Genomic DNA, 27,298 nt, shown 5'->3' on the forward strand with positions numbered 1-27,298 from the left:
ATAATATATTTTGAAATATTGAAAAAAGAAATAATTATTCGGGTTTAAATTTTCGGGTTCGGGTTCGGGTTCGGATTTCAAATTTTTGGTCAGGTTCGGATTTAGATATGGATTTTTAAAATTCGTCAGGTTCGGATTCGGGTTCGGGTCTCGGGTTTGGAGTCGGGTTCGGGTTCGAGTTTTTAAAAATCCGCCCCGAATCCGACCCGTTGACATCTCTAATCGAGAATAGTACCGGCCAGAATAGGCCACCGCAGAAGCAACTGGAATCGGTCGTATTCGGCGCAAAATATAAGCTGGGCCACACCTCACTTGAATGACGGAGTTTGGTGCGCCCACGCATGTACTGTCCAACAAACAGTCAGTATAGTGGAGGTATAAGAATCAAACTCCTTGAATCACAATCAGAAAAAGAAAAGAAATGAAGTGATGGCGATGCGTGCGCATAAACATTGAAGTAAAGTTGCAGTATAGTAGCAAACAACAGCTGCTTCAATCAAAAACTTTGTGTAAACTACGCTTTATGTCATACTAAGTTTTAGAAGTTACAAATATAAACAAACTCTCATCAACTCCACCACCACCTCCGACGAGGTGGGGGTGGCGGTGTGAGGATCTCGATCATGGTCTGCTTCTCCTTTGGGGTCAATGGAACCCCTCTTATAAGGTTAAGCGCCATTATGTGCACATTGGTCTTTTGCCTGTGCCTTTGATAAGCCCATACTCCAGCGATCGCACCACCGACAATGACCTGTACACAAATCCACGGAATCGGTGTCAAATTCTCTCTAAAATCGGGAGCTACGAGATGCTACTTCAGTACCATAAGTGATTGGGTATCTGTCATATATACAAAAAGAAATGGTTTCTGATTTCATATGACCTCATGGAAACAGTGTAATTTCATCAGCCTCTCAGCTCAAAAATACTGCTTGATGAGATATTTACTTATGTATACCCTTGTTTAGAAAACTTAAATTCAGTCATATATATGCCCCTTTTCGTACAAAATCATTGCTCTTTACCAAACTTCTTTTAATGCGAAGCAAGCTTCTGCCCATGAATCATCGGATGACTCCCCAAAGTAAGAAAAATGCATTTTGAAAGGCATATAATAAATTTCAGATTTTACAGGTTCATTTCAATCTATGATTTTGCAGGGAGAAAAAAACCTCATACTTAATTAAAATGGCTGATATGAAAAGATTTGTCGACAATAGTTGTCACATTCGTGATATGCAGCAAAGGTAATGCAAATGATGTTCAAGAAACTACCGGAACCATTCGTCACATTATATACTGAAATATCAGCAAATGCTATTGTTGCATTAGTTTCTAGTTAAGACAGAAAACAATAATTTGGTAAAAACAGTGTTAATCAGAAAAGTAAGTAATGATAACACTGACCGGCGATAACCACAAAGCAGCAGTCTGATAATCAAATCGAGGGGCGTAGAGCACCGTTTCTCCAAAATCCTCCTCTAATTTCTTGTAGATCTCCTTGTCACTTTTACCAGCTCGGATTTCATCACGAATCAACTGTAAGATGCGACAACAGGTTACGAGAGCTGAAGCAATGAGTGCGAACTGCAGATCTGCATATTTGGCACTAGGTTTCGCAGAGTAGGGCAGAAGCAGCAAGCCTTTTACCTCAAAGGAACAATAGGCTCATATAGCCTTTAATTACCATTTCCTTAACATTGTCATTATAAGCCAAAAACATAAAGGTGTAAACCTGATTCAAGTCCTTAAAGCAAAAAAATCATCTTGATTTCGAGTAAAAAGACATTTTTTAGCTCCAACAATTGTTGAAAACTGTTCACGACAAATGTGAAGCATTGTCTGTCGCCCATTTAATCTAAATCAACCAGTCACCAATCAGGAGTTCAAATGACATGCTCCAAACCGGTACTGCTCGAGGATATTGGACAATGGATTGTTTTGACTATACATTATGCTCTGCACATAATTGGGCCCTATACAGATCCCGCATTTTCTTTAGTATAACTCTTCGGAGGAATCACTATGATTTTGACGTGCAGCCGGAACACGAAATACCTTTCTAAGTAGAATGGCAATATCTGCTTGTGAGTCTTCAATGGATTGGCTCCCACACTCCGTGCACCGAACATTGTGGCTAATATTCCTCGCCCGGGCATCTACGATCAGCGCCTTCTTCACTTCGTCCTCAGTTGCCATAAGAACTGCTACGCTTGCTCCGCGAAACTGCGAAACGTGCAAAAATCAATTAGATGGAGCTCACCTTTTAACAGAAAGAAACACACACATAGTGATAAGCAGAAGCATCTCTTGCTCTTTTCAATAAGCAGATAGCAATTAAGTGCAAGTTGTTCGTCCATTACCAATCTTGTTTATTACTTCAACACTCACTTCCGATGAAAACGAACATAGCATCATGCCATACTTGCAGATCAACGCATTTGTAAGTTCGTAGATTGCATGGGGAAAAACAGACGCTCGTGTGCCGAAGTGAAATAGTGGCAAATAGGCAGTGAAGCATTTCAACAAACAGGTACAAGACGAAGAAAAGTTTTATGGGGGTTATAGGATCCCATCAACCGTCCATCGCGTGGACTAGCATGAATCTCAAAGCATGATAGACGGTGGATGGGACCATCTCGCCATGGGGACTATCCCCATAAATTCTACGTGATGGACGGTGGATGAAACCGTCTCACTTCGGAGACTGTCCCCTTAAAATTTTTGTCCACCACCCCGCACAAAAGTCACCATTCGAGCCTCCTTACAAATTAACCAAGCCTCAAAAAGAATACAAAATAGATCTTTTTTTTTTTTTTAATGAACTAGAAATATGCTCAAAATCATTATCGTCAACCATGATCGATCGGAATCGTCGTTATAAGCAAAATGGCAGAGAACTCAAACAGCTGGGCATTTCAACAAGCACATGGAGAGCATTACTAGCTGCTTAACAAGAACAACGTGATTAACCAAAGCATCATGAATACATACAGGGGAAAATAAATAAATAAAATATAAACATCATGAAAATAGCCACAAGGCAAGGTTTGGTGTTTAGATTTGATCAAAACAACTTCAATTAAAAACCACACGAACCTAATTGCAAAAATTAGTGGTTAGGAACCAATGGTGAGATACACAGAGAGAGACCAAGCCCAGCGCTGATTTGATATTTAACAGGAAAAATATTAAATAGAAAATGAAAAGGAGAGGGAGAGAGGGGAAATGAAAGAGCGCCGCGAAGGACAATGAGAAAGGAACACCGAAGAGTACGTGGGAAGTTACGGGCGAGGCCGGTCGAGCCGGGACCGGTTCGGGATTTTGGGCTCGCCTGTTCTGGTCTTTTTTTTTTTTTTTTTTTTTTTTTTTTTTTTTTTTNCTCGTGTGCCAAAGTGAAATAGTGGCAAACAGGTAGTGAAGCATTTCAACAAACAGGTACAAGACGAAGAAAAGTTTTACGGGGGTGATAGTATCCCATCAACCGTCCATCGCGTGGACTAGCACGAATCTCAAAATTTTACATGATGGACGGTGGATGAAACCGTCTCACTTTGGAGATTGTCCCCGTAAAATTTTTGTCCACCACCCCGCACAAAAGTCACCATTCCAGCCTCCTTACAAACTAAACAAGCCTCGAAAAGAATACAAAATAGATCATTTTTTTTCTAATGAACTAGAAAGATGCTCAAAATCATTATCGTCAACCATGATCAATCGGAATCGTCGTTATAAGCAAAATAGCAGAGAACTCAAACAGCTAGGCATTTCAACAAGCACATGGAGAGCATTACTAGCTGCTTAACAAGAACAAGGTGATTAACCAAAGCATCATGAATACATACAGGGGAAAATAAATAAATAAAATATAAACATCATGAAAATAGCCACAAGGCAAGGTTTGGTGTTTAGATTTGATCAAAACAACTTTAATTAAAACCACACGAACCTAATTGCAAAAATTAGAGGTTGGGAACCAATGGTGAGATACACAGAGAGAGACTAAGCCCAGCTCTGATTTGATATTTAACAGGAAAAATATTAAATAGAAAATGAAAAGGAGAGGGAGAGAGAGGGGAAATGAAAGAGCGCCGCGAAGGACAATGAGAACGGAACACCGAAGAGTATGTGGGAAGTTACGGGCGAGGCCGGTCGAGCCGGGACCGGTTCGGGATTTTGGGCTCGCCTGTTCTGGTCTTTTTTTTTTTTTTTTTTTTTTTTTTTTTTTTTTAATTTTTGGGGGGGTTCGGAGCTCAGGATAAGCCCGCTAAGCTGGCCTCTGAGAAGGAACTTGGCTCGAGCCTCGACCTGAGCTCATTTAATTTCGAGTTGAATTGCTATTCCTGAGAATAAATATGTAATGGGAATATTTTATTCACGCAGTTCTGAATAAGAATAGAAGACTGGCAGCCGTTGTCTTTTGAGGAGTGGCTGCAACTTTCTGGCATAAATTAAGATTGTGCCAATTAGAGCAGCCAATTCAGCTCTCTGTTCAGAACAGCTCTAGTTCAGCTCGAGAATTGGTTCGACAAAGGCCCACTCAAGCTGCACCTGCATCCGGAAAAGCTCGCATAGTAGAAAATTTCAAGCCATATATGTATATCAACAAGTAAACTAGAATAGGCAACGTATCCAAATTCGATGCGACACACAGAATCAAAAATAACAGATCCTGCGTAATCGGAATCAAATGAACACTACCCAGAATCAAAATGAACACTACCCGAACCATTCTCACCCGTCATTGATCGACAGTTCACCCATCATTGATCGACAGTTCGCAATCACCAAAAAAAAAAAAAAAAAAAAAAAAAAGAAGAAGAGAGAGCAAAGCTTTCTCTTAAGTCTTTAAGTACAATTTTGTGCAAAAGAATTTCAGTTTTACATGATAAAGTTTCCAGCATAATTAAGAACTCCTGATAATATGGGCTCTTCACTCTAATTATGCTTCTACCCCAACAGGAAAAGCATTACTATTGCCACAACTATGGAAAGGGTTCTTAACAGAAAGGAATACAAAGTTCTACTGCATAGATGATGCATCAAATTATACCGAGACGGCAATTCCAGTCACTGGATCTTCTCTTCAGCTTTTTTCGGCTGTTAAAAAGACAAAAATTTATGTTAGCAATGGCTTAAGAATACAATGAGGTACGTAATAAAAAGTTTCGAGCTACGACAATAGCATAAACAAAGCAAATTTAAGAAAAGGCTATATTATCAGCATTATTTAAGTCTGGACATATACAAATTGATTTTGGATTCGATGAAAACTGGGACAGAACATGCAAAGTGAAACGAAGATGAAGTAGTCAGCTTATTGGTGAAGTACCTTGCTACAAAAGAATTTTAAAATTATTACCAAAAGCATAAGAGAAGTTATCTTAAAAAACTATTTTCCTGAAATCCTGATTTGTAGCAGCTAGAAACATTCAGCTTATCTCCTGAACTTCGGCAACAGGTTGTTGTGAGATTTTATTCCATACAGGTAAATTGAATTGGTACTCGTTTGCATCATTTCTTCATAAGCAATTTTCTGCAATTGATACATAGTCGGGAACAAAAAGACAAATAGAAGTAGAGAAGGCCCACAATGTGCCACGAAGATTCAAACAAATGCTAAATTACACAAAAAAGGAAACCCGAACATAATCTATTGGTCCAATTCCAGCTCATTTAGCAGGGGAGCAAGATACGAAATTCATGTGGACATGGTACAAGTTGATTTAAAGGGAATTACAAGCTTGTATATAGGAAATGTAATAAAATATCCTAATGAAATGTAGCCTTATAATGCACAAGGAAAACTAGAGAAAAAAGGAAGCACAAAACAGTGCCAACCCATACAAACCATTGTAAACAAAAATGATACGTACGTTAGAGGTCACATAAACATAAAAAAGACATATCTACAACTAATAGAATGAAAAATACGCTGACAAAACATTGAACATATTAAAGCATACATACCCAAATGAAAAGCCAAAAAAAATAGCACAACATTTAAGTTTTCGAAGTAAAACCAAGTCAAAAATATGACCAAAGTTGACATCAAGTAAGCTTTTCAGACAACCCAAAGCTAGGATTTCTCCTGCTGTGCAAAACCAAATTCAAAGATAGCAAAGCATCAACCTCCCTGAGAAGAAAAGCTAATCAGAAGAGGCAAATTTTCTTAAATATCATACTGCTTTTGGCATAGAAGATTTTTTCACATAGTTTGCCAGAAGTCTGTTAATGGGTGAGATTGTCCCTCTTATTGAGTTCTCCCTGGTCACACCAACCAAATCCTCCAACAAAGTACGGTAGATATGAATCCCACACTTCTCTTCACTCCTTTCCAATATTTCTATCTATTTGATTGGACCGAACCTTTTTAAAGCAATTTAGACGCGGAGACACCTGAAATTTACTGAAGTATACAGTCCATATGCTTCTACTACAAACACAATTTAAGAAGATATGCTGAACATCTTCCACACTGATTGCACATTTCACACATTTCCTACCCAGCCTCTTTTAGCATACTAACTTTTGTTGCTATTCTAATGTGTATTGTGAGCCAGCAAAACAATTCTTACTCAACGCATCTCTTATAGCCCCATCTTCATAAAAGCATACTAACACTATATGAATCTAACCCCTCGAGATATGTCGTATCGCTGGCAACGAAGAAGGTGTGTCGTCTCCTTTGAAAATTTGATGAATGTGTTCTAATGGCCAAAACACGAACTTCCACCTGGTTCGACTACTGGTATTGTAAATAAATTACAACCAAATAGAACAGTAAATACTAAACCAGTACGCAATCTGAAGCATCAAATCTTCAATCACTCTATGAGTATTTGACCTCATTCTCTATTAATAAAAGTACTAGTACTCACAACTTAGTCCAGGCCCAGAATCGATGGTACCTTCCCTAAGTTTCACTTATTCATATCTATTATTATTTAAACAAATGCAATTACAAAAGCACTAAATCAGGTTATAGAAGAAAATAATACCCTGTTTAATCAAAAAAAAAAGAAAAGAAGAAGAAAATAATAATAATACTGCTAGTCCTCTATGACACGGAGTTCATTCTACGTGATTCACCAAATGTTGTTCATCATCTGCAGTGTATTATTAGTAGTAATTCAAATTCAACAAAAAGAAGAAGGTTTCTTAGAGAGTAATGCTTATGCGTGCACACAACCAGTTCGACAAAATGCGCGAAAGAGTATTAAAAAAGGAAAAAAAACATCAACAAAGAGAAGGTTTCTTAGAGATCGATGCTTATGCGTGCACACAACCTGTTCGACGAAATGCGCGAAAGAGTGTTAAAAAAAGAAATACCGACCTTGATGCCGGGGAAGGGCTGGTGGAGCTCGTGGTGGGGGATGAGGACGGGCCAGGGCTCGCCGGCCTCGCGGAACATCTGCTCGGTCTCGAGGAGGCGGCCGCGGTCGAGGATTTGTTGTCGGATGGCCTGCGCGGGTGTGGCGGCGGCGTCGATGGCCTCCTCGACGCCGTTGACGTAGGTCACCACCACGCGCGGCGCCGCCCCCGCCTCCGCCAGGCGCTGCAGCTCCACCTGGCACGCCGGGTTCGACTCCTTCGCCCTCCGCGATATGCACTGCGCCAGCAGCTCCACGCACGCCGCCTTCCGCGGGTCCAGCGCGTTGTACTCCACCCGCACCCTCGACAGGTATTTCAACATCTCCCTCCTCTCTCCCTCCCCCTCCTCTCTCCCTCTCGCCCCTCTTTTCTCCAACTATGTAGAAGCCCAAGGGGTGAAAATTGCGGATGTAGTAATATGGGCCGCAAAAGGCCCAATTGTTTGCGGCCCATATAGAGGCCGGATTTTGTTTTTGTTTTTTTGTTTTTGTATTTCTTTTACGTTGTTCTATTTTTTTATCTTTTCCCGTCTTATTCGTTTGTGTTTCAAAAAGGTTTGTTAAAATTTTGAATGTTTAAAATTTAAACTGCATCTACTTCCCTACACTCTGTAACTAGATATATATTTCTCTTCCCTCCCCATACCACGTAAACAAACTATAACCGTTACTCCTCAAAACTTACAGATGTAGTAATATGGGCCGCCACATAGAGGCCGGATTTTGTTTTTGTATTTCTTTTACGTTGTTTATTTTTTCTCGCCTTATTCGTTTGCATTTCAAAAAGGTTTGTTGAAGTTTGAATGTTTAAAATTTGAACTGCACCTACCTCCTTACACTCTGTAACTAGATATATGTTTCTCCCCCCTCCCTATACCACGTAAACAAACTATAGCCGCCACTCCTCAAAACTTACAGATGTAGTAATATGGGCCGCCACATAGAGGCCGGATTTTGTTTTTGTATTTCTTTTACGTTGTTTATTTTTTCTCGCCTTATTCGTTTGCATTTCAAAAAGGTTTGTTGAAGTTTGAATGTTTAAAATTTAAACTGCACCTACTTCCCTACACTTTGTAACTAGATATATGTTTCTCTTCCCTTCCCCATACCACGTAAATAAACTATAACTGCCACTTCTCAAAACTTACAGATGTAGTAATATGGGCTGCCACATAGAAGCCGGATTTTGTTTTTGTATTTCTTTTACGTTGTTTATTTTTTATCGCCTTATTCGTTTGCATTTCAAAAAGGTTTGTTGAAGTTTGAATGTTTAAAATTTGAACTGCACCTACCTCGACCTACACTCTGTAACTAGATATATGTTTCTCTCCCCTCCCCATACCACGCAAACAAACTATAACCGCCACTCCTCAAAACTTACAGATGTAGTAATATGGGCCGCCACATAGAGGCCGGATTTTGTTTTTGTATTTCTTTTACGTTGTTTATTTTTTCTCGTCTTATTCGTTTGCATTTTAAAAAGGTTTGTTGAAGTTTGAATGCTTAAAATTTGAATTGCACCTACTTCCCTACACTCTGTAACTAGATATATGTTTCTCTCTCCTCCCCATACCACGTAAACAAACTATAATCGTCACTCTTCAAAACTTACAGATGTAGTAATATGGGCCGCCACATAGAGGCCGGATTTTATTTTTGTATTTCTTTTATGTTGTTTATTTTTCCTCGCCTTATTCGTTTGTATTTCAAAAAGATTTGTTGAAGTTTGAATGTTTAAAATTTGAACTGCACCTACCTCCCTACACTCTGTAACTAGATATATGTTTCTCTCTCCTCTCTATACCACGCTAACAAACTATAACCGCCACTCCTCAAAATTCTCAATTCGTCCTTTCTTACTAAATTCTTTCCCCTCTTCCTGATCTCACGAAACCACACCACACACTTCACACCACTGATCGAATTCTCCATTTGTGAATTTTCAAGTATATTCTCCTCCTCTTTTGATGACCTCGGAGACATCAACAATGGAGATCTCCGCGGCGGCGAAGAAAGAGGAAGCTCCGCCGGCACCTGCACCTGTGCCTGCGCCTGCGCGGTTGCCGCCGCCATCGGATAATGGTAGTGCCGGCAGCAGGACGTCGTGGACGGGGAGAACGTCGCAGGTTCTGGTGAGAGCTTTAGCCTCGTGCTCGACGCTTGCCGCCACCCTCATCATTGCCCTCAACCAGGAGACTGAAGTCGTCGCCGGCTTCCCTATGCACGCGGACTATAAGTCGTCTCCTACATTTAGGTGACACCACACACACCTATCCAAAGTAATTGCTCGCATTTGGTTCTTCTATATCTTATATTCTAAGATATTCAAATTATTACCATGCAATTTAAATTGCGCTAAGGACGGTGGATAAATTCAACAAAAATTTTTTAAAAAAGTTTGAGCTATATATATATCTGCTTGGTTTTTCGAAATATGAATTGAGTGAAAAAGTGCGAGGAAGATTGAAGTTTTTCCTATTTATTTTTTTTCTGACTGAAAATTTTGAAAAAAAATAGATATTTTTTTCTAAAATTATATAAAACTATTTTCTACTAAAAAAAAATTAAGTTAAATTATATACTTTTAAAATTTTTTTTAAGCCTATTAATTTATTATCTATATATTTTGGTTGCTTGTATGCAGATTTTTTCTTATAGGGAATGGGATCACCTGTAGCTATTCGCTGCTCTCCATGTTTCTAGTGTGCCTTCTCGGAAGAAACTGTGTGTTTCATTTGGTAGATATGGTAATGTTCTTGTCTCTTTTTTTTCAAACAAATTTTATATTATTTTTAAATGTGAAAATAAAGTGAAATAATTATTATTTAAAAAAAAAAACTTAAACAAGTCTGAGACTTAATATTTATATTGAACATTACAGACATTCTAGTAGTCCTTTTATATATTAAAGAAATATTTTTTAATTTGAATTTCATATTATTGAATGCGCAAAATAGATGGTAAGCTGTTAGTAATATATATATGCCACCTAGTTTTATTTATTTAGATAATAATTAGAATTTAGTGTTAATTTTCGAATCATGATCAGTGTTACCAATTTATTTATATAATTTCAATATATATATATAATACTGATATATATATATAATAGTTATATATATATGTGAATATTTCTACATATCTGTAAGAAAATTTTATATATATCCATTATTTAAGGAAGTTTCTATATAATTAGGAGCAGCTTCAGTAGAATTTTTTTTCTCTTTTTGAGATAGAGAGAGAAAGATATATATATATTATACTATATATATATATATATATAGTATATTATTCGTTTTGTTTATTTCTTTTAGAAATAAATTTAGCGAAAAATATAACATTTGCACTGGAGACTCTTGATGAGTACGTAGAACATATTCGCAATCAACTTCTTTAATTTCTTGTAGTTGGCAATGGGACTGGCGATCGCCTCTGCAGCAGCAGCACACGCGATAGGAAATGTGGGGAAGTATGGAAATGATCGAACAGGGTGGCTACCGGTGTGCAACTACTACAAGAGTTACTGCAAAAAAATGGAGATCTCCCTCGGTTGTTGTTACTTAGGCGTTCTCTCGCTTTACCTGGTATGCGCTATGACCGCGGTTCAAAAGGCTTCACAAAATAGTAAAAAGTTCGTTCAAAAGGAGTAGCAACTACTAATGCTAGAAACTTGTTTCTGTTTCTGTTTCTGCTTCTGCTTCTGCTTCTGCTTCGATCTTATATTTTTAATTCAACCATCGGTATTTACGCACTAGATGGTTACTCTGGCTTGTTAATAAATTTATTTCCCTGAGAAGTGAGAATAATTGTTGTAAGCCTTGTTAACATTACAAACACTCTTTGCATGCTTAATTTCCTTTGTTTTTTTTATAATATGGTTTTTATTGAGAATATTCATTTGCATTTGTCTTGTTCATGGCTATTAGTTATTGACTCTACGATCTAAGTTTTCATCAATATTTATGAATGAGTTTTCATTTTAGATTTTAGATAATCCTGTTATGATATTCCTAATATTGCTACCATATAGTGAGAGTTTTAAGTTTTTATGGATAGAGTAATAAGTTCAGTGTAATTAGAGGATATATATATACAGTGTTTATCCGTACGAAAATATATGATGCATAATGCTGCAAATATTATATAATTTTTTTGGGTTATTTAAACTAGGAAGCTACATATGCGGATCTTGGTATTTTATATTAGGACATTGCAATTACCTTAGAACAATTATTATTTTTCTCTATATCTCTTGTACTTTTAAGAGCAATTAGATGCTAATTTACAAGTCCTGCTGTAGCATTTAATTTTAACTATAAGAAGCAAACAAGTTTTTTTCCTTTTCACTTGTCAATGATTTATAGATATTTATTTTTGTCGTAGCTTGAAATGCAGCAAAATAAATAAATATCTCCTCAAATAAAATGGTGCACTATATGAAGCAATCGTTATTCCTCTCAAAAATATCATTAGCTACGAACGTGTGATCCATTAATTATTCACGCATATTTATATATAATCTTCAAAGACATGCATAGACTTTTAGTTGTTGTTAATTTAATCCACTTTGAATAATTAGATTTTTAATAATTAGAACAGAAGAAAAAATTGCCTATTTAACACTGTAAAGTAGTAAATTAACGAAATAATTTATTCCTTTAACTAAGAGTTTCATAAATTATTATTTTAGCATAAAATGACCGTTAATTTTATTTTCAGAGAACCTTTTTAAATTTTTTATACCGTCGTTCTTTATTCTTAATTAAGAATTCACATTTTTGAACATAAAGATCATAACCATCCTAATAATGAAAAATTAACTGTAAACTGATATAAATCAGCTGAGGGGGGGAAATTAAAATTCAAAATTCGAAACTTATGAAACATAAATTTGAGAATTAAAACAGTTGTAGAATAACTTTGTATTTTCCAAAATTTGCGGATTATATGCAATGCATTTGACTCTGCAAAGTTTGGATTAGGTAAGTATGTTAAACATTTTATTCTGAGGAAAAAAAAAAAACTGATAAATGAGACGAAACCGGTAGCTAGTTAGCATTTATTAAAATGTTAATTAATTAATTAATATCTCCTCATTAGTCAAAGGTGTGTAACAACATCGAATTATTATAACATAATTAATTAGTGTGCCTTAATGTGGGAGCCCGAGACATTTTTTATTGACTTGTTATTTATAAAGTATATTGACTTGGGCATGTGGCATGAGTAATGGTGCCCTTCTTTCAATGATCTTTAAAACTTATTAAAATTTAAAAAAAGAAAATTATGATGGGCTTTGATCTTATTGACTTTCTCAGGGGATGAAAAATTACGAATTCGAATGAATTTTTCAAAGAGTTCTATTTTACTACTCAAACTTTTAATCTAAACAACTGATGCCCGTAACTTTCGAAAGTGTTTTATTTTAGTCCATGTATCAATCCACTTACTTCTAATAGGATGTGGTGTGATGATAAGGATTAAAGTCCAGCACTTGCAGAAGTTTACGTGTTCGAAAGTTGAGGACCAAAATAAGATTTGTCCACAAACTTGTAACTTGAGGATCTTCCTAACATACGCAGACATTTTTTTTTTGGTTGCATAATTTGAGAGGTGCCAACCATGTCTACTCCCTTAAAACTGCTACCAAAAAAAAGATCAGCTCCTTCTTTTTTCTTTTTTCTTTTTTTGAGAAAAAGATAGCACACTACCCGCTTCATTCATTAGAAGAATGAATTAGGCTACATGAGTGAGGTAACACTGGCCTCGATGGGGGCGAAAAAAAAAAAAAAAAAAAAAAAAAAACTTATAACAAACTTGCTGACAAAACTTGGTCCCAAGTCTTCGTCAGCTCCTTGTTTTTGGTTTTTTGTCTTTTTTGGCTTCCTTATCTTTTGCACCCTCCTTAATTACTATTACAATACTCTCTAGCCCTCTTTATGTGGTCCAATATTCTCTTTATTGGTCCTCCTAATAATTTGGTTTAAGGATTCGGTTCTACAGCTTAAATGAATCCAGTAAACTATATGTGCTTTGAAGATTAGAGAGCACAACTGCATACAAGAATGAAGACAACTGCAAGAAGCACAACTGCATGAAAGTTCAAATTTCTACTAACTTGAACTTCAGGTTTGTTAGGTGCTCTATTTTTTATGCTCTATTTTGAACCCTTTTTTTTGTTCTGAAAATTCGATTGGATCATATGGAGCTTTTTTTTTCCTTTGCATTTTGGTGAATCATTTAGCAAGTTTCTTCAATTTAATTACAGGGTGAAAGGAATTGAGTTTGGCCAAATTTAAAATGGCTAGATCACAAAAATCTTCTGTGACATACACAAGGATGTTTGTTTACATGATGGTGATCATTCTCGTTGCGGTCGTCGCGGTACTTCAGAGTTTAGCATTTCCCTCTAAGATTGCTTTCTCATCTGCTCATCCTCCGCTGGGAATTACTTTCATCGAAAAGGCGAGCTTAATTCCAGAAGCTCCTTCGTTTCCGTTGTGGGTTGGAAAGCACTCCCTTTTGAGTGATCGAAGCAAATTTATCACTTCATCGACAACTCAACAAACCAATATAATTGATGTAGCAGCACAAGAATTTAATGAAATGTTGGAATATGAGGAAGCGAGAATTCCACTTGAAGATGGCTCATCCAACTTGGTTGATAGAGTTAACACAACAATTATGAAAAGTAAGAACAAGAACAAGAAGAAAGAGAAGATGGTAATGCCCCCAGTTTACCTTTCAAAGATGAATCAAATGCTGCTTCAGAATCGAGCATCGTATCGTTCGACGGTAAGGGTCTAGAGCTGTCGATTTCTTCGAGTAAAAAAGTACCTATTCTGAGGTGCTAAGTAAGTTGATGTTTTGTCTAAAATGACAGAGGCCTCTATGGTATTCGGTACGGGACGACGAGATTTTAGCCGCAAAGTCGGAGATTGAGAATGCTCCGATTATAACTGACGATGAACAACTATATGTGCCGATTTATCGCAACATTTCCATGTTTAAAAGGTATGTTACTGAATACCAGTATCAGATTATCCAAAATGTAATTAGTTGTGTTGGTAGCTATCTAGTTAAGAGTTTTCGTATTGAGCTATAAACTGAAGGAAAGAGGGAATGACATGATGAACTTATGAAACATTTTTGAATGCGAGACACTTATAATTATGAGAAGGCTATATGATTATTGCTAATGTACTAAAAAATGTCGATAATTTTATTTTAGGAGCTATGAATTGATGGAAAAAATGCTTAAGGTGTATGTGTACAAGGAAGGCGATAAGCCCATCCTTCACCAGCCACTGCTGAAGGGTATATATGCATCTGAAGGATGGTTCATGAAGCTAATGGAGTCGAATAATCACTTTATTGTAAAGGACCCTGGAAAAGCACACTTGTTCTACATGCCATTTAGTTCTTGTATACTGAGATTTCACTTGTATGATCCCGCGACGCACAATCGGGGGCTTTTAGAGTGGTACTTGCGGAACTACGTCCATACAATTGCAGCAAAATATCCTTTCTGGAACAGAACAAGTGGCGCCGACCATTTTCTCGCCGCTTGTCATGATTGGGTACGCGTCTTAGATTTCGATCTCTTAATCTCACGATTATGTTTTCGTTAGAATAGGTTAACAGGACAAGAAGAAGTAGTTAACGCAATTCTTATGAGCAGTTGAATCATATTGCATAATCCCTACATATGATATAAAAGTTGCCTTCTTGTACAGGGGCAAGATAATTCTTAAGTACTTAGATTGAGACTAGCACAACGAAATGTGATTTATGTTCCAACTTAAGGGACTGAATTTGTGATTAATCCATTATTATTTTGTGAATGAATTGGCAGGCTCCATCCCAAACTAAACTAACAATGAAACACGCAATCCGAGCACTCTGCTCCGCTGATCTCCGCAACGGATTCCGGCTAGGCAAGGACGTCTCGCTCCCTCAAACCCCTATCCGGAATCCGAAGCGCCCTCTCATAAACCTCGGTGGGAGTCCGCCCCGCAAGCGGCCTACTCTCGCCTTCTTTGCAGGGAACACGCATGGCGGCCTCCGGCTGACACTTCTTGAACACTGGGAGAACAAAGACCCCGACATGAAAATATACGGTCCGGCGTTCCGTCGCGCCAGCACCAACATGACTTACGTCGAGCACATGAAGAGGAGCAAGTACTGCATTTGCCCGCGGGGCTACGAAGTTAACAGCCCGCGGGTAGTGGAGTCCATCTTCTATGAATGTGTTCCGGTGATCATTGCTGATAACTACGTGCCGCCTTTTTTCGAAGTGTTGAATTGGGAGGCGTTTTCGGTGACGGTTCCGGAGAAGGATGTGAGTAGGTTGAAGGAGATTCTTGTTTCGATTCCGGAAGAGAAGTATTTGTTTTTGCAGAAGGGGGTGAGGGAGGTGCAGAAGCACTTCCTGTGGCATAATAAGCCGGCGAAGTACGACGCTTTTCGCATGATCCTTCATTCAATCTGGTTCAGTAGAGTTTTCAGCATATGAACCAAGATCAGAGGTGAATTTTTATCCTCTTCTTTTTTTCTTTTGCCCTGAAGAAAAATGGTGAAAATAGTGAAGATGTAATGGCCGTTAAGGAAACGGTTAGAATATATATATATATTTTTTTCCTTTTTACTTTTTTCCCCCCTCCTCAAAAGAGTAGCACTGAGATTGGCACAAGTATTGCAATACAGTTCCCGTACAATGACTCTTTGTTCTCTCCCATACGGAATGGTCTCCGAAAGGAAACCAATTTAAATTTAACTCTAAAATTACAAGCAAAATAAGACACGGGGTGTTGAATCAGGTTCACAATATATTCGCCCGAAAAAGCATTTTAAATGACTATGCTAAAATTATACATCAGCAGTCGAAAATTGGAAAAAAAAGTTACTTCTGAAATGAAAAACACAAGAAGATTCATCTGCAAAATTACGTAGGTCATTTACTGAACAAAAATTAAATAGATCAAACAGCTAAATATTGTATCAGTACAAAAGTTACCTGTCTGTCTAATTGACTTGCTCTCTTTCTCTTATGCAGTAGTTGCACACTGAAAATGCAATTCTCTTTTTTTTTTTTTTTTTTTTTTTCTTTCTTTCTTTCTGATTAGTTACTTTCAAGTAATTTTACACGTTAATTAATCAACAGCTCTTTGGGATTTTTTTTTTTTTTTTTTTTTTTTTTTGCCTTTTCTTTGTTCGAGTTATTATTTGGGCGTTCAAATTTGAACTCCCTGGCTAAGTCCGTCATCCGGGGGGCTAACGGAGATCCACAGCAGCGAGACGGTGATGGCGAGGAGCCCGGCCCAAACATAGACGATGGTGGGCGTGCGGCCTCTCCGGCCCATGAGGCCCTTGGCAAAGGGGTACATATGGGCCAAGACCCAAAAGCTGAAGAAGACCCCTCCGAGCAGCTTGCTCCACTGCGGGATCTCGCTGTAGACGGTGCGGGAGAAGCCTAAAACAATGGCGACGAGGTTGATGACGATGATGGCGAGCGGGGGGATGAAGAGGCTGGTCCACTTGATGACGTAGAGGTCGGCGTAGATGTCGTCCTCGTCCTCGGAGGCGGACTTGGAGGTGAGGGTGAAGGAGATCTCGATGCCGGCGACGACCTTGAGGAGGCCCTGGAGGACGGCGGCGAGGTGGGCGCTGGTGCCGCCGATGACCCAGAACTGCTCGTTGCGCCACCACTCCTCGAGGGCGATGCCGGACCACTTGACCTCGAGGAGGGAGAGCAGCATGAGCGTGATGGTGATGAGGAGGAGGTAGACGAGGAAGGTGACGTCGAGGGTTTGGACGATGAAGTGGCCGGAGAAGAGGGAGAGCGCCGGGAGGAGGCAGTAGGCGACGAGGAAGATGGAGGTGAAGGGGTAGATGCCCACGTTCAGGTAGGCCACGCGCTGGAGGAACTTGAGCCGGGGCGACGCCAGCAGCGCGTTGTTCTTCGAGAAGAAGATCTCCACCGACCCCGTCGCCCACCGCAGCACCTGGTGCAGCCGGTCCGTCAGGTTGATCGGCGCCGTCCCCCGGAACGCGTCGCGCCGCGTGATGCAGTACACCGACCGCCACCCCCGGTTGTGCATGCGGTACCCCGTCACCACGTCCTCCGTCACCGACCCGTAGATCCACCCTACCCTGTCCCCCCACTCCGTCTTGTCCTCGTACCTACGTACGTACGTACGTATATAGTAGTACGTACCATAACACGACGCAGTTATTAACAACGCATGCATGAAACCCAACAAATGAAATGACTTAATTACTCGATCGGAATATTAGTAAGTAATTCTCACCAGCACGAGATGACGGAGACGGCCTCCGCGACGGTGGGGGCATCGAGGGGCGGCCGCGGCGCCAGCAACGCCCCGGGGGGCCGCCCGTTCTTCACCGAAGGGTGATCGGCCAGCGGCCGCCCCTGGTACTCGGCCACCGCGATCGACTCGACGAACATCTTGGAGTTCCCGAACTTGTTCGGTCCGTCCAGATCCGGATGCTCCGCTAGCGGCTGCCCCCCTCCCTCCCCCTCCTCGTCGCCTCCCCTGACTGCCCCCGGCGCCACGGCGGGCCTCTTGTGCTGCCCGTAGAGCCCCAGGTACTCGTTCGCCCGCGGCGGGTTGAAGCCGTAGAGCGCGTACCGCCGGAACAAACACCCGGTGCCGACGTACATGGGCCCCTGCAGCCCGTCGAGCGCGCGCATGTTGCCGTCGAAGAACACCGTGTTGTGGTTTGCGTAGCGGTCGGAGGGGTCGATCCCCTCGAACCGCTGCGGGAACTGAATGTAGCAGATGCGGTCGCCGCCGCGGTCCATCATGTAGCACATGCCTTCTCTTATGGCCAGCGAGTTGTAAATGTAGTGGTCGCAGTCAAAGTTGAGGATGAAGGGGCCGTTGGAGAGGATGGCGGAGGCGCGGACCAGCGCGTTCATGGCGCCGGCCTTCTTGTTGTGGTCGTAGCCTGGGCGCTTCTCGCGGGAGACGTAGACGAACATCGGAAGGCGGGTGTCGACGCCGGTGAAGTCTATGTACGGGTGGTCACCGGGGGCACCGGGGATGGGCTCAAAATGCGGGGTCTTGATCATAACCTGCCTTAAATACATACTAGTATAAGCACCGTTCTCTTGCAGTTTTATTTTTTGAATTGTAGATTCAAGCTAATTGATTCTGAACCTTGCGTTACCTAATATATTAATTTATCAGAACAAAGAAGTTCTGGATTCGAATTCCATCCGAGTCTTAGTTTTATTTAAAATCTTTCTATTTAATTCAAATCTGCGTCTTGCATTGTGCAATACTGTATGCTTTATCGGCCCAAGTTTTTAGAGTTATTAACCTGTAGGATGCCGGCGTGGTCGCCCTTGGAGTGGTCAGGGGAGGGGGGGGCCCAGGTGCCGGGCCAGTGGGTGGAGTCGGCCATCCATACGGCCTTAGGGGGCAGCTTGGCGGGGTCGAGGGGCTCGCCGCGGTCACGGGCGAGCTTCTTCTCATGGAGCTCCTCGCGGGAGTTGAGGCCGTCGGAGCGGCGGCGGATAGCGTCGGGGAGGCCGTTGATGCGGACCTTGAACTCATCGTACTCCCGCTTGATCCACCGCCGGTCCTTCACGAAGTCCGGCCGCTTCTTGTTCTTCGTCGGGTCGCCCTGCACCGCGAAGTACGAATCCGGGTTCCGGGGCTCGATCGAGTGTTTCCGGCAGAACGGAACCCACACCTGCTCGATTATGCAAAACGTGCATGTATGGTTCAAAACCATAATAACGTTTCAATTTGATCATATACAGTGTGATCTCATTATAAAAAAATAACACTATGTAATAGATGACATTTAGTTGATCCTACCAATTCCAATTTAGTATAAGATCAAATTTAGTTTGGCTCTACTACTTTAAATTTTTGGAGAAAAATGATTATTGTATAAGACCTGGGCAAAGGAAGCGGCCTCGGCCATTGCCTCGAATGTGAGAAGGGCGGCCCCATCGTCGGAGATGTAAATAGATAGCTTCTCGACGGGGTACTCGGTGGCGAGAATGGAGAGTAAAGTGTTGGCCGTAACAAGAGGGGGTTCCTTCTCGGGGTCGGCGGTGGAAATGAAGACATCGAGGCCGGGGAGGTCGGAGCGGCCGTGGGGGTTGGAAGGGGAGGGCGATTCGAATTTGTCACGGAGGGCGGCGAGATCGGCGGCACGGTTGATGGGGTTCAGCTTGGGAAGTTGGTCCAGAAGCCAGGAGAAGGCGAACCAGATCTCGCACACGATCGATATCCCCCACAGCCACATCGCGTCCTGGTTCGGATTCCGGATGCGCCATGTCAAGAACAGGCTCAGCGCCACCAGCCGGACCAAAACTAGCAGCCTGCATCATTTCTGTCACTGTCTTAGATTCCGCGCTCCTTGCAGTACAGTTTTAATTTGAAAGTTCGACGTAATTTTCAAGTCATCCTCAAATTCAAATTTTATGTTCAATATTCAAGTAACATTTTCTAACAGCTTAAATTTTAGAAGAACATCATTAATTGATGAAAGAAAGAAGGCATTACCTATAGGGACTTAATACTCCAGCAGGGATCTTCACCTTCCTGGTGAGGGGCTTCCATGGCTTGTCCATGAAATCCGACATGCTCATCCCCACGCCGTCCTCGTCGTCGTAGCCCCCGCCGCCGTCCTGCGGCCAGTACGCGTTCCCGATACCGTACGTACCCTTCGTCTCGAACAGCCACCGGTTGTGATCGAAATCCCCGGTCTGGCTCCGCAGCAGCAGCGACTTGTTCGCATGCATGACCGTCGACATCCTCCGGTCCAGCTTCGACGACGACGGCCCGCCGACTCCCCCCTCGTCCCTCCCGCCGCCTCTCCGCCCCGTCAGCTTCGCACCGTTGGGCCCGTAGGGTGGTAGGGGGATGTCGTTGGGCTTGGAGGAAGAAGCGGCGGCGGAGGAGGAGGAGGAGGAGGAGGAGGTTGCACCGGTGTAGGGCTGGTTGTCGGGGGTCGGCGGCATGAGGACGGTGTAGTTGACGTAGTCGTTGCCGCCGCCGGAGGAGGTGGACGTCAGCTCGGAGGCGGCGAGGCCGAGGTCGATCTCGTCGTCGCGCGACAGGCTCACGATCCGCCCGCTCGACGTCCGCCGCGCGAACTTGATCGGCGGCTTCTTCGGAGACGACGACATTGTGTGATCCTCCTCTACGCCCTTCTCCCTTCCTTCTCCTCCTCCTATATAATCATTGATTTGCGGGCGAACTCAGTCGAATCAGAGGTAATCTTTTTTTTCTTTCTTTTTTTTCTTTTTTTTTTTTGTTTCTAATCTCTTAGATTCGTGAACAACTCGGAGGGGACGAAGGGGGGAGAGAGAAGGGTGGTTTGCATGAGGTGGCAGGATTTTTCTTTTCTTGTAGTGCGTGGTAAGGAGTGAATTGCGAGAGGGAAACGCTCGCATTGTGTTGCGGTAGGGCGACGGTAGCGGCAAAAAGTAGGAGGTTTAATTGGGCTCGGTTCATTCACGACCCACCAATGTTTACACATCCAAAAGTCCCAGGTTGGGATCCAAAACTCCAAGCCCATTAAAACTGTTTTAATGGGCCGATTCGCACCATCTGCTTTGCAAAAAAAAAAAAGAGTCTGGACCCAAACCCAAGCCCAGACCCATGGAGTCCACAACGAATGAGGGCAAAATAGTCATTTCCCACCAGTCCGCCCAAACCCTAGAGTCCTCCTATAAGATCCTGAACCTTCGTCTCAGCCACGCTTCTCTCTTCAGAGCCGCATCCGCCCCCCTAATCTCTTTCTCTCTCTCTCTCTGTCTCTCGTCGGCCACATCCAATCCAGTACAGACAGCCATGGTGAAGTTTCTGAAGCCGGGGAAGGCGGTGATCGTGCTGACGGGGAGGTTCGCGGGGCGGAAGGCGGTGATCGTGCGGGTGTTCGAGGAGGGGACGCGGGACCGGCCGTACGGGCACTGCCTGGTGGCGGGGGTGGCGAAGTACCCGAAGAAGGTGATCCGGAAGGACTCGGCGAAGAAGACGGCGAAGAAGTCGCGCGTGAAGGCGTTCCTGAAGGTGGTGAACTTCTCCCACCTGATGCCCACCCGCTACACCCTCGACGTCGACCTCAAGGACGTCGTCACCCTCGACTCCCTCCAGTCCCGCGACAAGAAGGTCTCCGCCTGCAAGGAGGCCAAGGCCCGCTTCGAGGAGCGCTTCAAGACCGGCAAGAACCGCTGGTTCTTCACCAAGCTCCGATTCTGATCCTCATCCTCATCTCCGTTGGTACCCATTTCACTCTCCTTCTCCTTTTCCCGATTCTTCTTCTTCTTCTTCTTCATCTTTATCGTTGTCGTCGTAGTCGTCGTTGTGTTTTTGCGTTTGCGTTTTGGATCGACTCTGTGGATGTTAATCGGATGGATAATGTCAGGTTCAGGTTAAGCATCTACTGAAGGATTTTAATTATTAGGCTTTATTATTACTGCTCTTTACGGTTTCGCTGGATCTGGATGATGAGTTTTTATGTTATAGTTATTGTTATGGATCGATCTATTGATGTCAATCGGATAATGTAAGGTTCGGATTAAGCATCTGGTGAGGCTATTTTTTGTTCTTCTTCTGGTTCTCTCTCTCTCTCTCTCTCTCTCTCTCTCTTTGTGTTGGATTGATTTTAATTAGTAGGGTTTATTACTGCCTTTTGGGGTTACCACTTGATATGGATGATGAGTTTTTATGTTATAGATATTTTCATGAGATGTTTGGTTAGTTTTGAAGCTTATTCTGTGCTCCTGTGCTTTGTTTACCGCGGTAGTTTGATGAATTTTGTTGTTAGTATACAGTATTGGTACTTGGTGATTGTGAGGCTTGTTGTGTGAAATGGTAATAATATCCTGATTTATATATGTTGATTACATTAGTTAACTGACTTAGAAGAGTGTCTAGAAAGATTTAATCTGTTGAGATTTTGTCATATACCTGTTGAGATTTGTGATGTTTGAATTGTCTCTTCTTTCGGCACTGTTTCTGATGTATACTCAATTGTGGGTTGATGGTGTTCTTCGATGCTATGCTGTTTTGCTAAGGTCCGAGGATTCCGTTATCAAATAGCAGGTTGTGTTGAAATCCTCTAGATAAGCTTGATTTATTATGTAACTGACTAAGAAGGTCTTATTATAAATTTTGATAGTTTGCGTCGTTAGATCTAATGGATTTCTTCTGTGAATCTGATATCCACCTGGTTAATCGGCACTTCTGCTGGCGTTGATTATGAAAGTGCAATAGATCATGCAGTTGGAGCTGTTCTCCTTGTCGATCTTATACGCATTATTTGTTGTATCTTCTACTCTTGTTTTGTTCTCTCTTAACATGGTAGAAATGCCTTTTGCCTCTAGAAGATACAAAACACTTTCATTTCATGGGTTCTAGCTAATTAGTTGATATCCCCACAGTTGTGCAAATTTACTCAACATTCTTGTAGGAAACTGGTTTCGTTAGGTTTTTAGTAGGGGTGTAAACGATCCGAACACGAGCAAGCTGGGGTCGGCTTGTTTTATAAACGAGCCGAACACGAGTTAGCTCGCGAACAGCGAACTGGATTGCCACCCCTAGCTTTTAGGCTGATTTATCGCCTTATGGTATAACTTCTGTAATTGTTGATGTTCAATCATTGAAGATCGTCTCTTGTTTCTTTTGATCATATAGTCCATACATCCATGCAAAAACATGGCATTTATACTTTTCAATAAGTCATTCCACCTTTTCCTCTGTTATTGACTAGCATTATTCCACATATAAATGTTAGCTCTCTAGTATTCACCATCAGTGTCAGATCCTCGATGACCAGAATTTCGGTTGTTCTTTTCCTGTGTTTATCTTGTAATAACTGTTGAAACCACAAATATGTTGAAAAGAATGTTTCTGTTCAAAATGGCTTATGTGAATACATCTACCCCCCTTTGGGTTTTGGGCTAATCTCAAAGTTAAAATATGGTTTGATGCTTTCAGCAGTTGCTGGTTATGTTTCTTTGAGAACCACAGTATTTGGAATATATCATCGATGAGATTAACATAATTTGTCAATCTTTCTAGAAAGGGGATTGATATTGCCAAAGTTAGTTTTGGTATCTTCAGGGAAGATGCATAATGTCTAGCCATGGTTTGAATTTTTTTATTTTTTTGGCTTATGCAATATCAAGAATAGTTTCCTTCTAGAAAACCTGCCTGCAAATTGATTATCCTGTGATAGCAATCACTAGACATTTGGGGAGATAAAAAGAAGTTGAAACTTAAAAAGAGCATTAAAAACACTACACTTCATTTATTCTTTCGATACTGTTGCCCTTCTGCTTCGCACTCATGGACACAGTTGTACTTGTACAGCCTAAAGAGCCTTCCTGTTCAACCAAGGTCGGAATTCACTAATAAAACTTTGGAACCGTTTTGAATTTTATCATCACTTTATTAATTAGCAGCGAGTCCTTTTCCTGCTTTGGCTCTTTTTATTATTATTTTATAGCATTAAAATAAAAAATATCAAGGCTAAATTATAAAAAATATTTTTGTTAATACCTTTTCTTCTTCTTTCTTTTTCTTTTTTTTTTTTTTTTTTTTTTTTTTCAATAATTTACGCTTTGTCTCCTTAAAAAATAAAAAAATATTCATTCTCCCCACTTCTCCAGCACCCTCCCCCCTTCATTTCGGCAATTGTAGAGAAAAAGATTGGGATGGACGTGGATGGAGAGGTGAGCGAGTGGACGTCGGTGAGAAAGATGTAAAAAATAGAATATCAAAAGTATTTTGGGTATAAAAGGTAAGATATAAATAAAATTCTAACAGAACACTGATGGCAGGACTGAAGTAAATATTTTTTATTTTTTTAAGGACAGAAGAGTTTTCTGTAATTTAGCCAAATATAAAAATTTCAAATCAGGCCTAATGGATAAAAAATAGGGAAAACTTCAAAAACCCCCCCTGTGGTTTCGTGCATTCTCACTTTGCTACCCTGTGGTTTAAAACGTATCAATTTATCCCCCTGTGGTTTCATTTTTATCTTTTCGGAAGCTTTTTCGTTAATATTTCGTTAAATTATATACAAAAAAACTTCAGATAACCATCTATATTTATCGAATAGTCATTTTAGTATTCTTTAATTTTAACTTTGTCACTGATTTTAAAAAAAAATAATAATAAAATTGATAACAAAAAGATAAAAACGAAACCACATGGGGGCAAATTGATACGTTTTAAACCACAGGGTAGCAAAGTGAGAATGCACGAAACCACAGGGGGGGTTTTTGAAGTTTTCCCATTTTAATACCGTGGGAAGTCACTCTTAATACAAGAAGTTTGTGTTCTAAGCAGCTGCATGACAATCTTTACAAGGAGGCAATAATTATTGACCATGCAAATAATCAATTATCAACTCTTCAAGAAAGGAATTGTAGGTTGCAATCTCTATCGCCTCCATTTTGATGGAGCAAATTTATTGAAGAAAAAATAAACATGGCTAAGCTCCCGATATGCACTAAAGGGTAAATAAACAAACCCAAGTTTCTAATTTACTCTAAGAATAAGAATTGTTACCTGGTTAGTGATCCGTTTAGTAAATTATAGCAAGTTTAAGAAACGCAAGAGCACAAAACATTAGGGTTCATGGAATACTAAATTTTCAACGAACAGTATGAGTCAGGCATTTGCACAAACGTCTTAAGAGCAAGAAAATTTATCTAAGAAATAACATAGGAACCTGAAGAGAGATCACTCCTCCTTTTCCTCGCCTTTCTCCTCGTTACCCTTCTTCTCCCCGGCCCCGAAGTCGAGCACGAACCCTTCCCACTCCTCCGACCCCTCCTCCTCCTCCGGGCCCTCCGCATCGACACCGGTCTCGCGCTTCTCCTCCTCCTCCACCTCTTCCTCGTCGGCGTCGGACTCGGACGACTCCATCTCGGGGCGCGTGGGTGGGATGCGGTGGCGCATGCGGGCGTAGCCGCGCGGGAGGAGCCCCTTCGAGATTGGGCCGTGGCCATGGGTGGGGACGGGGATCGGAGGATGGAGCACGGCTGGGGCCAAGGAGAGTCGCCTCCGCAGCGCCGCCGCCCACGCGACGGCCGAGGAGCGGAGCATCATCTCAATCGAAGAAGGGGGAATGGAGGCTTTGAATTTTGAACTGAAACTGGCGCGCAGTAACTTAGCCAAATTCTGGTGCCACTTCTACTTTCTATTACTTATTCAATCATATGAAGTTGCAGGGAACGAAGGTCAAACTCGGGGTTTTTGCCTTACATGGTTGAAATAGTACTTAATTGCAGCTAAATAGAACAATCTTAGACAAAATACAAGTTTACATATTGTAGAATTTTTTAACATAAGCAAAAAGACTATTCTATATCGATATAATCTCATCTAATTCAACTGCACATGATCGAATAAGTTACTTAGGTGTAACAATATGTTTCTCTAATTACTTTGCATTTACAAAGACATTAACCAAACACCCTCTGGTCATCTTTTGAGCACATAAGATAAGCTTCTCTCCGCGCAAACAACTGTAGATCCAGCAACTATGGTAAAACCAAATGAAATAATTATTCGCATATTTGCGTTCATTGTATAACTTACAACTAAATAACATCAAATTTCAGATATTAAATATGACTACAATTAGGTAGGAAGATTAAGTTAAAATAAATAAATTAATCGTTGCTTCCCAAACTACTACTTATAATTCACTCCGATTCACTTTGGTTCTGCCGAACTAAGGAATCTTTTTGATATTTATGGAAGCCAAACAGAAAAACACTTACAATTCTCCAATGATTAATCCCCAATAATTATAAGCATTATTAGTTCCATTCCAAATACGAACCAAATGACTCAAAACTACGCAGAGATCGAAAACGTTAAAAAGGAACAACACGACACGACACAACACAACACAACTCGACACAGCACAGCACAACACAACACAACTCGACACAGCACAGCACAACACAACACAACACAACACAACACAACACAACACAACACAACGCTTAGTATTGCGAAGACTCAATCGGAGTCGTCCGAAATTTCATCCGGGATATCGTCCATCTCGCCGTCGAGGTTCTCCTCGTCGTCCTCGTCGATGTCCTCGCCGTCGTCCTCGTCATCTACGTCGTCGTCGTCGTCGAAGTCCTCCTCCCCTCCGCGCGCGCGGGCGTAGCGGCGGGAGAGGTCGAGAACCGGAGGGAGAGCGAGGTAAACCGGCCGGTTCTGGATAACCGGGCGCGGGGAGAAGACGAACCGCCGTGCTGCAGAGAACGCGATCGCCGCCGCCGCACGCTGCATCTCTGTATCGCTCTGCTTAGGGTTTCTACGCAGGGGGAGTGGGGTTCAGCTTCTAGGGTTTATGGTTGGGGTTTAAATAGAACAGCAAAGTATGACGTGCTCGAAGCTTCCCGAGTGTTAATGGCCCGCGTTGACCATGGGCCTTCGAGTATATTTTGGGCCCATTAGTTCGTTAACATTAAGGACTGTTTGGTTCGTATATTTTGGATCCGGAATGAGAATTGGTTTGATCAAATCCTGCTAATTTTGTTTGGTTTACAGGAATCGATTTGAGACTCCCATTTTGGATCGGAATTGGAATGGTCCATTAACTTACAAATTGATTCTGGTCTCCAAGTTCGAATTGAAGTTTCAATTCCAAGCCCACACTCACCTCTTCCTCAAGCCAGCCCCACATTTTTCCATTTTATCCATCATTTCTCTTCTTATATCTATTTTTTATTATAATTTTATTCAAAAAAAATTTATGCATTTTTTGTAATTTTTTGCATAAAAATTTTTAAAATAAATTCATTTTTTTTTGGCATAGCTCTAACTTGAGAGTAGTATTATTTTTTTTATATATAAATTTTAGATGGTTTTATAAAATCACATTTAAAAGTAAAGAGTAAAAGCTGT

General features: G+C 41.2%; 7 protein-coding genes across 11 annotated transcripts; 3 read left to right on the plus strand and 4 right to left on the minus strand.

Annotated features, from left to right (window-relative positions):
* On the minus strand, nucleotides 419-4,031 carry LOC109710002 (cytochrome c-type biogenesis CcmH-like mitochondrial protein). Of its 4 annotated transcripts, none has more exons than XM_020232413.1 (4): nucleotides 3,950-4,031; nucleotides 2,059-2,226; nucleotides 1,408-1,539; nucleotides 419-751 (listed from the first exon to the last, which is right to left on the minus strand). In XM_020232413.1, the coding sequence occupies exons 2-4, from the start codon at nucleotides 2,197-2,199 to the stop codon at nucleotides 569-571; spliced, it is 456 nt and encodes a 151-aa protein (XP_020088002.1). In that variant the 5' UTR covers nucleotides 2,200-2,226; nucleotides 3,950-4,031; the 3' UTR covers nucleotides 419-568. The 4 variants fall into 4 exon arrangements, with proteins under 4 accessions (XP_020088002.1, XP_020088001.1, XP_020088000.1 ...); XM_020232412.1 differs by lacking the exon at nucleotides 3,950-4,031 and adding an exon at nucleotides 3,277-3,359; XM_020232411.1 differs by lacking the exon at nucleotides 3,950-4,031 and adding an exon at nucleotides 3,100-3,268.
* Nucleotides 4,808-7,737, minus strand: LOC109709899. The gene is made up of 2 exons (XM_020232268.1): nucleotides 7,337-7,737; nucleotides 4,808-5,100 (listed from the first exon to the last, which is right to left on the minus strand). The coding sequence occupies exons 1-2, from the start codon at nucleotides 7,694-7,696 to the stop codon at nucleotides 5,071-5,073; spliced, it is 390 nt and encodes a 129-aa protein (XP_020087857.1). The 5' UTR covers nucleotides 7,697-7,737; the 3' UTR covers nucleotides 4,808-5,070.
* LOC109710848 (CASP-like protein 1F1) lies at nucleotides 9,325-11,264 on the plus strand. The gene is made up of 3 exons (XM_020233628.1): nucleotides 9,325-9,627; nucleotides 10,018-10,120; nucleotides 10,781-11,264. Exons 1-3 carry the CDS (start codon nucleotides 9,341-9,343, stop codon nucleotides 11,021-11,023), a joined length of 633 nt encoding a protein of 210 aa, XP_020089217.1. The 5' UTR covers nucleotides 9,325-9,340; the 3' UTR covers nucleotides 11,024-11,264.
* LOC109709817 (probable glycosyltransferase At3g07620) lies at nucleotides 13,312-16,042 on the plus strand. Of its 2 annotated transcripts, none has more exons than XM_020232150.1 (5): nucleotides 13,312-13,511; nucleotides 13,642-14,168; nucleotides 14,257-14,387; nucleotides 14,605-14,953; nucleotides 15,229-16,042. In XM_020232150.1, exons 2-5 carry the CDS (start codon nucleotides 13,674-13,676, stop codon nucleotides 15,886-15,888), a joined length of 1,635 nt encoding a protein of 544 aa, XP_020087739.1. In that variant the 5' UTR covers nucleotides 13,312-13,511; nucleotides 13,642-13,673; the 3' UTR covers nucleotides 15,889-16,042. The 2 variants fall into 2 exon arrangements, with proteins under 2 accessions (XP_020087739.1, XP_020087738.1); XM_020232149.1 differs by having other exon boundaries at nucleotides 13,312-13,502.
* Nucleotides 16,309-20,946, minus strand: LOC109709815 (cellulose synthase-like protein D5). The gene is made up of 5 exons (XM_020232148.1): nucleotides 19,919-20,946; nucleotides 19,305-19,734; nucleotides 18,720-19,094; nucleotides 17,684-18,471; nucleotides 16,309-17,555 (listed from the first exon to the last, which is right to left on the minus strand). The coding sequence occupies exons 1-5, from the start codon at nucleotides 20,542-20,544 to the stop codon at nucleotides 16,607-16,609; spliced, it is 3,168 nt and encodes a 1,055-aa protein (XP_020087737.1). The 5' UTR covers nucleotides 20,545-20,946; the 3' UTR covers nucleotides 16,309-16,606.
* On the plus strand, nucleotides 21,128-21,971 carry LOC109709818 (60S ribosomal protein L27-3-like). Its single transcript, XM_020232152.1, has one exon. It carries the CDS (start codon nucleotides 21,212-21,214, stop codon nucleotides 21,617-21,619), a length of 408 nt encoding a protein of 135 aa, XP_020087741.1. The 5' UTR covers nucleotides 21,128-21,211; the 3' UTR covers nucleotides 21,620-21,971.
* Nucleotides 26,185-26,682, minus strand: LOC109709819 (calsequestrin-1-like). Its single transcript, XM_020232153.1, has one exon. It carries the CDS (start codon nucleotides 26,678-26,680, stop codon nucleotides 26,402-26,404), a length of 279 nt encoding a protein of 92 aa, XP_020087742.1. The 5' UTR covers nucleotides 26,681-26,682; the 3' UTR covers nucleotides 26,185-26,401.

This window comes from Ananas comosus, linkage group 5 (genome assembly GCF_001540865.1).
Source record: "Ananas comosus cultivar F153 linkage group 5, ASM154086v1, whole genome shotgun sequence".
NCBI lineage: Eukaryota > Viridiplantae > Streptophyta > Magnoliopsida > Poales > Bromeliaceae > Ananas > Ananas comosus.

What these genes read in the sequence shown, in the direction of transcription:
- LOC109709817 (XM_020232150.1), top strand. Translation starts at nt 13,674, where the DNA reads ATGGCTAGATCACAAAAATCTTCTGTGACATACACAAGGATGTTTGTT. An exon ending in GAGCATCGTATCGTTCGACG is followed by an intron (nt 14,169 to 14,256) that starts GTAAGGGTCTAG and finishes CTAAAATGACAG; the next exon opens with AGGCCTCTATGGTATTCGGT. An exon ending in AACATTTCCATGTTTAAAAG is followed by an intron (nt 14,388 to 14,604) that starts GTATGTTACTGA and finishes ATTTTATTTTAG; the next exon opens with GAGCTATGAATTGATGGAAA.
- LOC109709819 (XM_020232153.1), bottom strand. Translation starts at nt 26,680, where the DNA reads ATGCAGCGTGCGGCGGCGGCGATCGCGTTCTCTGCAGCACGGCGGTTC.
- LOC109710848 (XM_020233628.1), top strand. Translation starts at nt 9,341, where the DNA reads ATGACCTCGGAGACATCAACAATGGAGATCTCCGCGGCGGCGAAGAAA. An exon ending in AAGTCGTCTCCTACATTTAG is followed by an intron (nt 9,628 to 10,017) that starts GTGACACCACAC and finishes GCTTGTATGCAG; the next exon opens with ATTTTTTCTTATAGGGAATG. An exon ending in TGTTTCATTTGGTAGATATG is followed by an intron (nt 10,121 to 10,780) that starts GTAATGTTCTTG and finishes AATTTCTTGTAG; the next exon opens with TTGGCAATGGGACTGGCGAT.
- LOC109709899 (XM_020232268.1), bottom strand. Translation starts at nt 7,696, where the DNA reads ATGTTGAAATACCTGTCGAGGGTGCGGGTGGAGTACAACGCGCTGGAC. An exon ending in AGCCCTTCCCCGGCATCAAG is followed by an intron (nt 5,101 to 7,336) that starts GTCGGTATTTCT and finishes TCTTTTTAACAG; the next exon opens with CCGAAAAAAGCTGAAGAGAA.
- LOC109710002 (XM_020232413.1), bottom strand. Translation starts at nt 2,199, where the DNA reads ATGGCAACTGAGGACGAAGTGAAGAAGGCGCTGATCGTAGATGCCCGG. An exon ending in TTGCCATTCTACTTAGAAAG is followed by an intron (nt 1,540 to 2,058) that starts GTATTTCGTGTT and finishes CGCATCTTACAG; the next exon opens with TTGATTCGTGATGAAATCCG. An exon ending in CTGCTTTGTGGTTATCGCCG is followed by an intron (nt 752 to 1,407) that starts GTCAGTGTTATC and finishes ATTTGTGTACAG; the next exon opens with GTCATTGTCGGTGGTGCGAT.
- LOC109709818 (XM_020232152.1), top strand. Translation starts at nt 21,212, where the DNA reads ATGGTGAAGTTTCTGAAGCCGGGGAAGGCGGTGATCGTGCTGACGGGG.
- LOC109709815 (XM_020232148.1), bottom strand. Translation starts at nt 20,544, where the DNA reads ATGTCGTCGTCTCCGAAGAAGCCGCCGATCAAGTTCGCGCGGCGGACG. An exon ending in ACCACGCCGGCATCCTACAG is followed by an intron (nt 18,472 to 18,719) that starts GTTAATAACTCT and finishes TATTTAAGGCAG; the next exon opens with GTTATGATCAAGACCCCGCA. An exon ending in GTCTCCGTCATCTCGTGCTG is followed by an intron (nt 17,556 to 17,683) that starts GTGAGAATTACT and finishes GTACGTACGTAG; the next exon opens with GTACGAGGACAAGACGGAGT.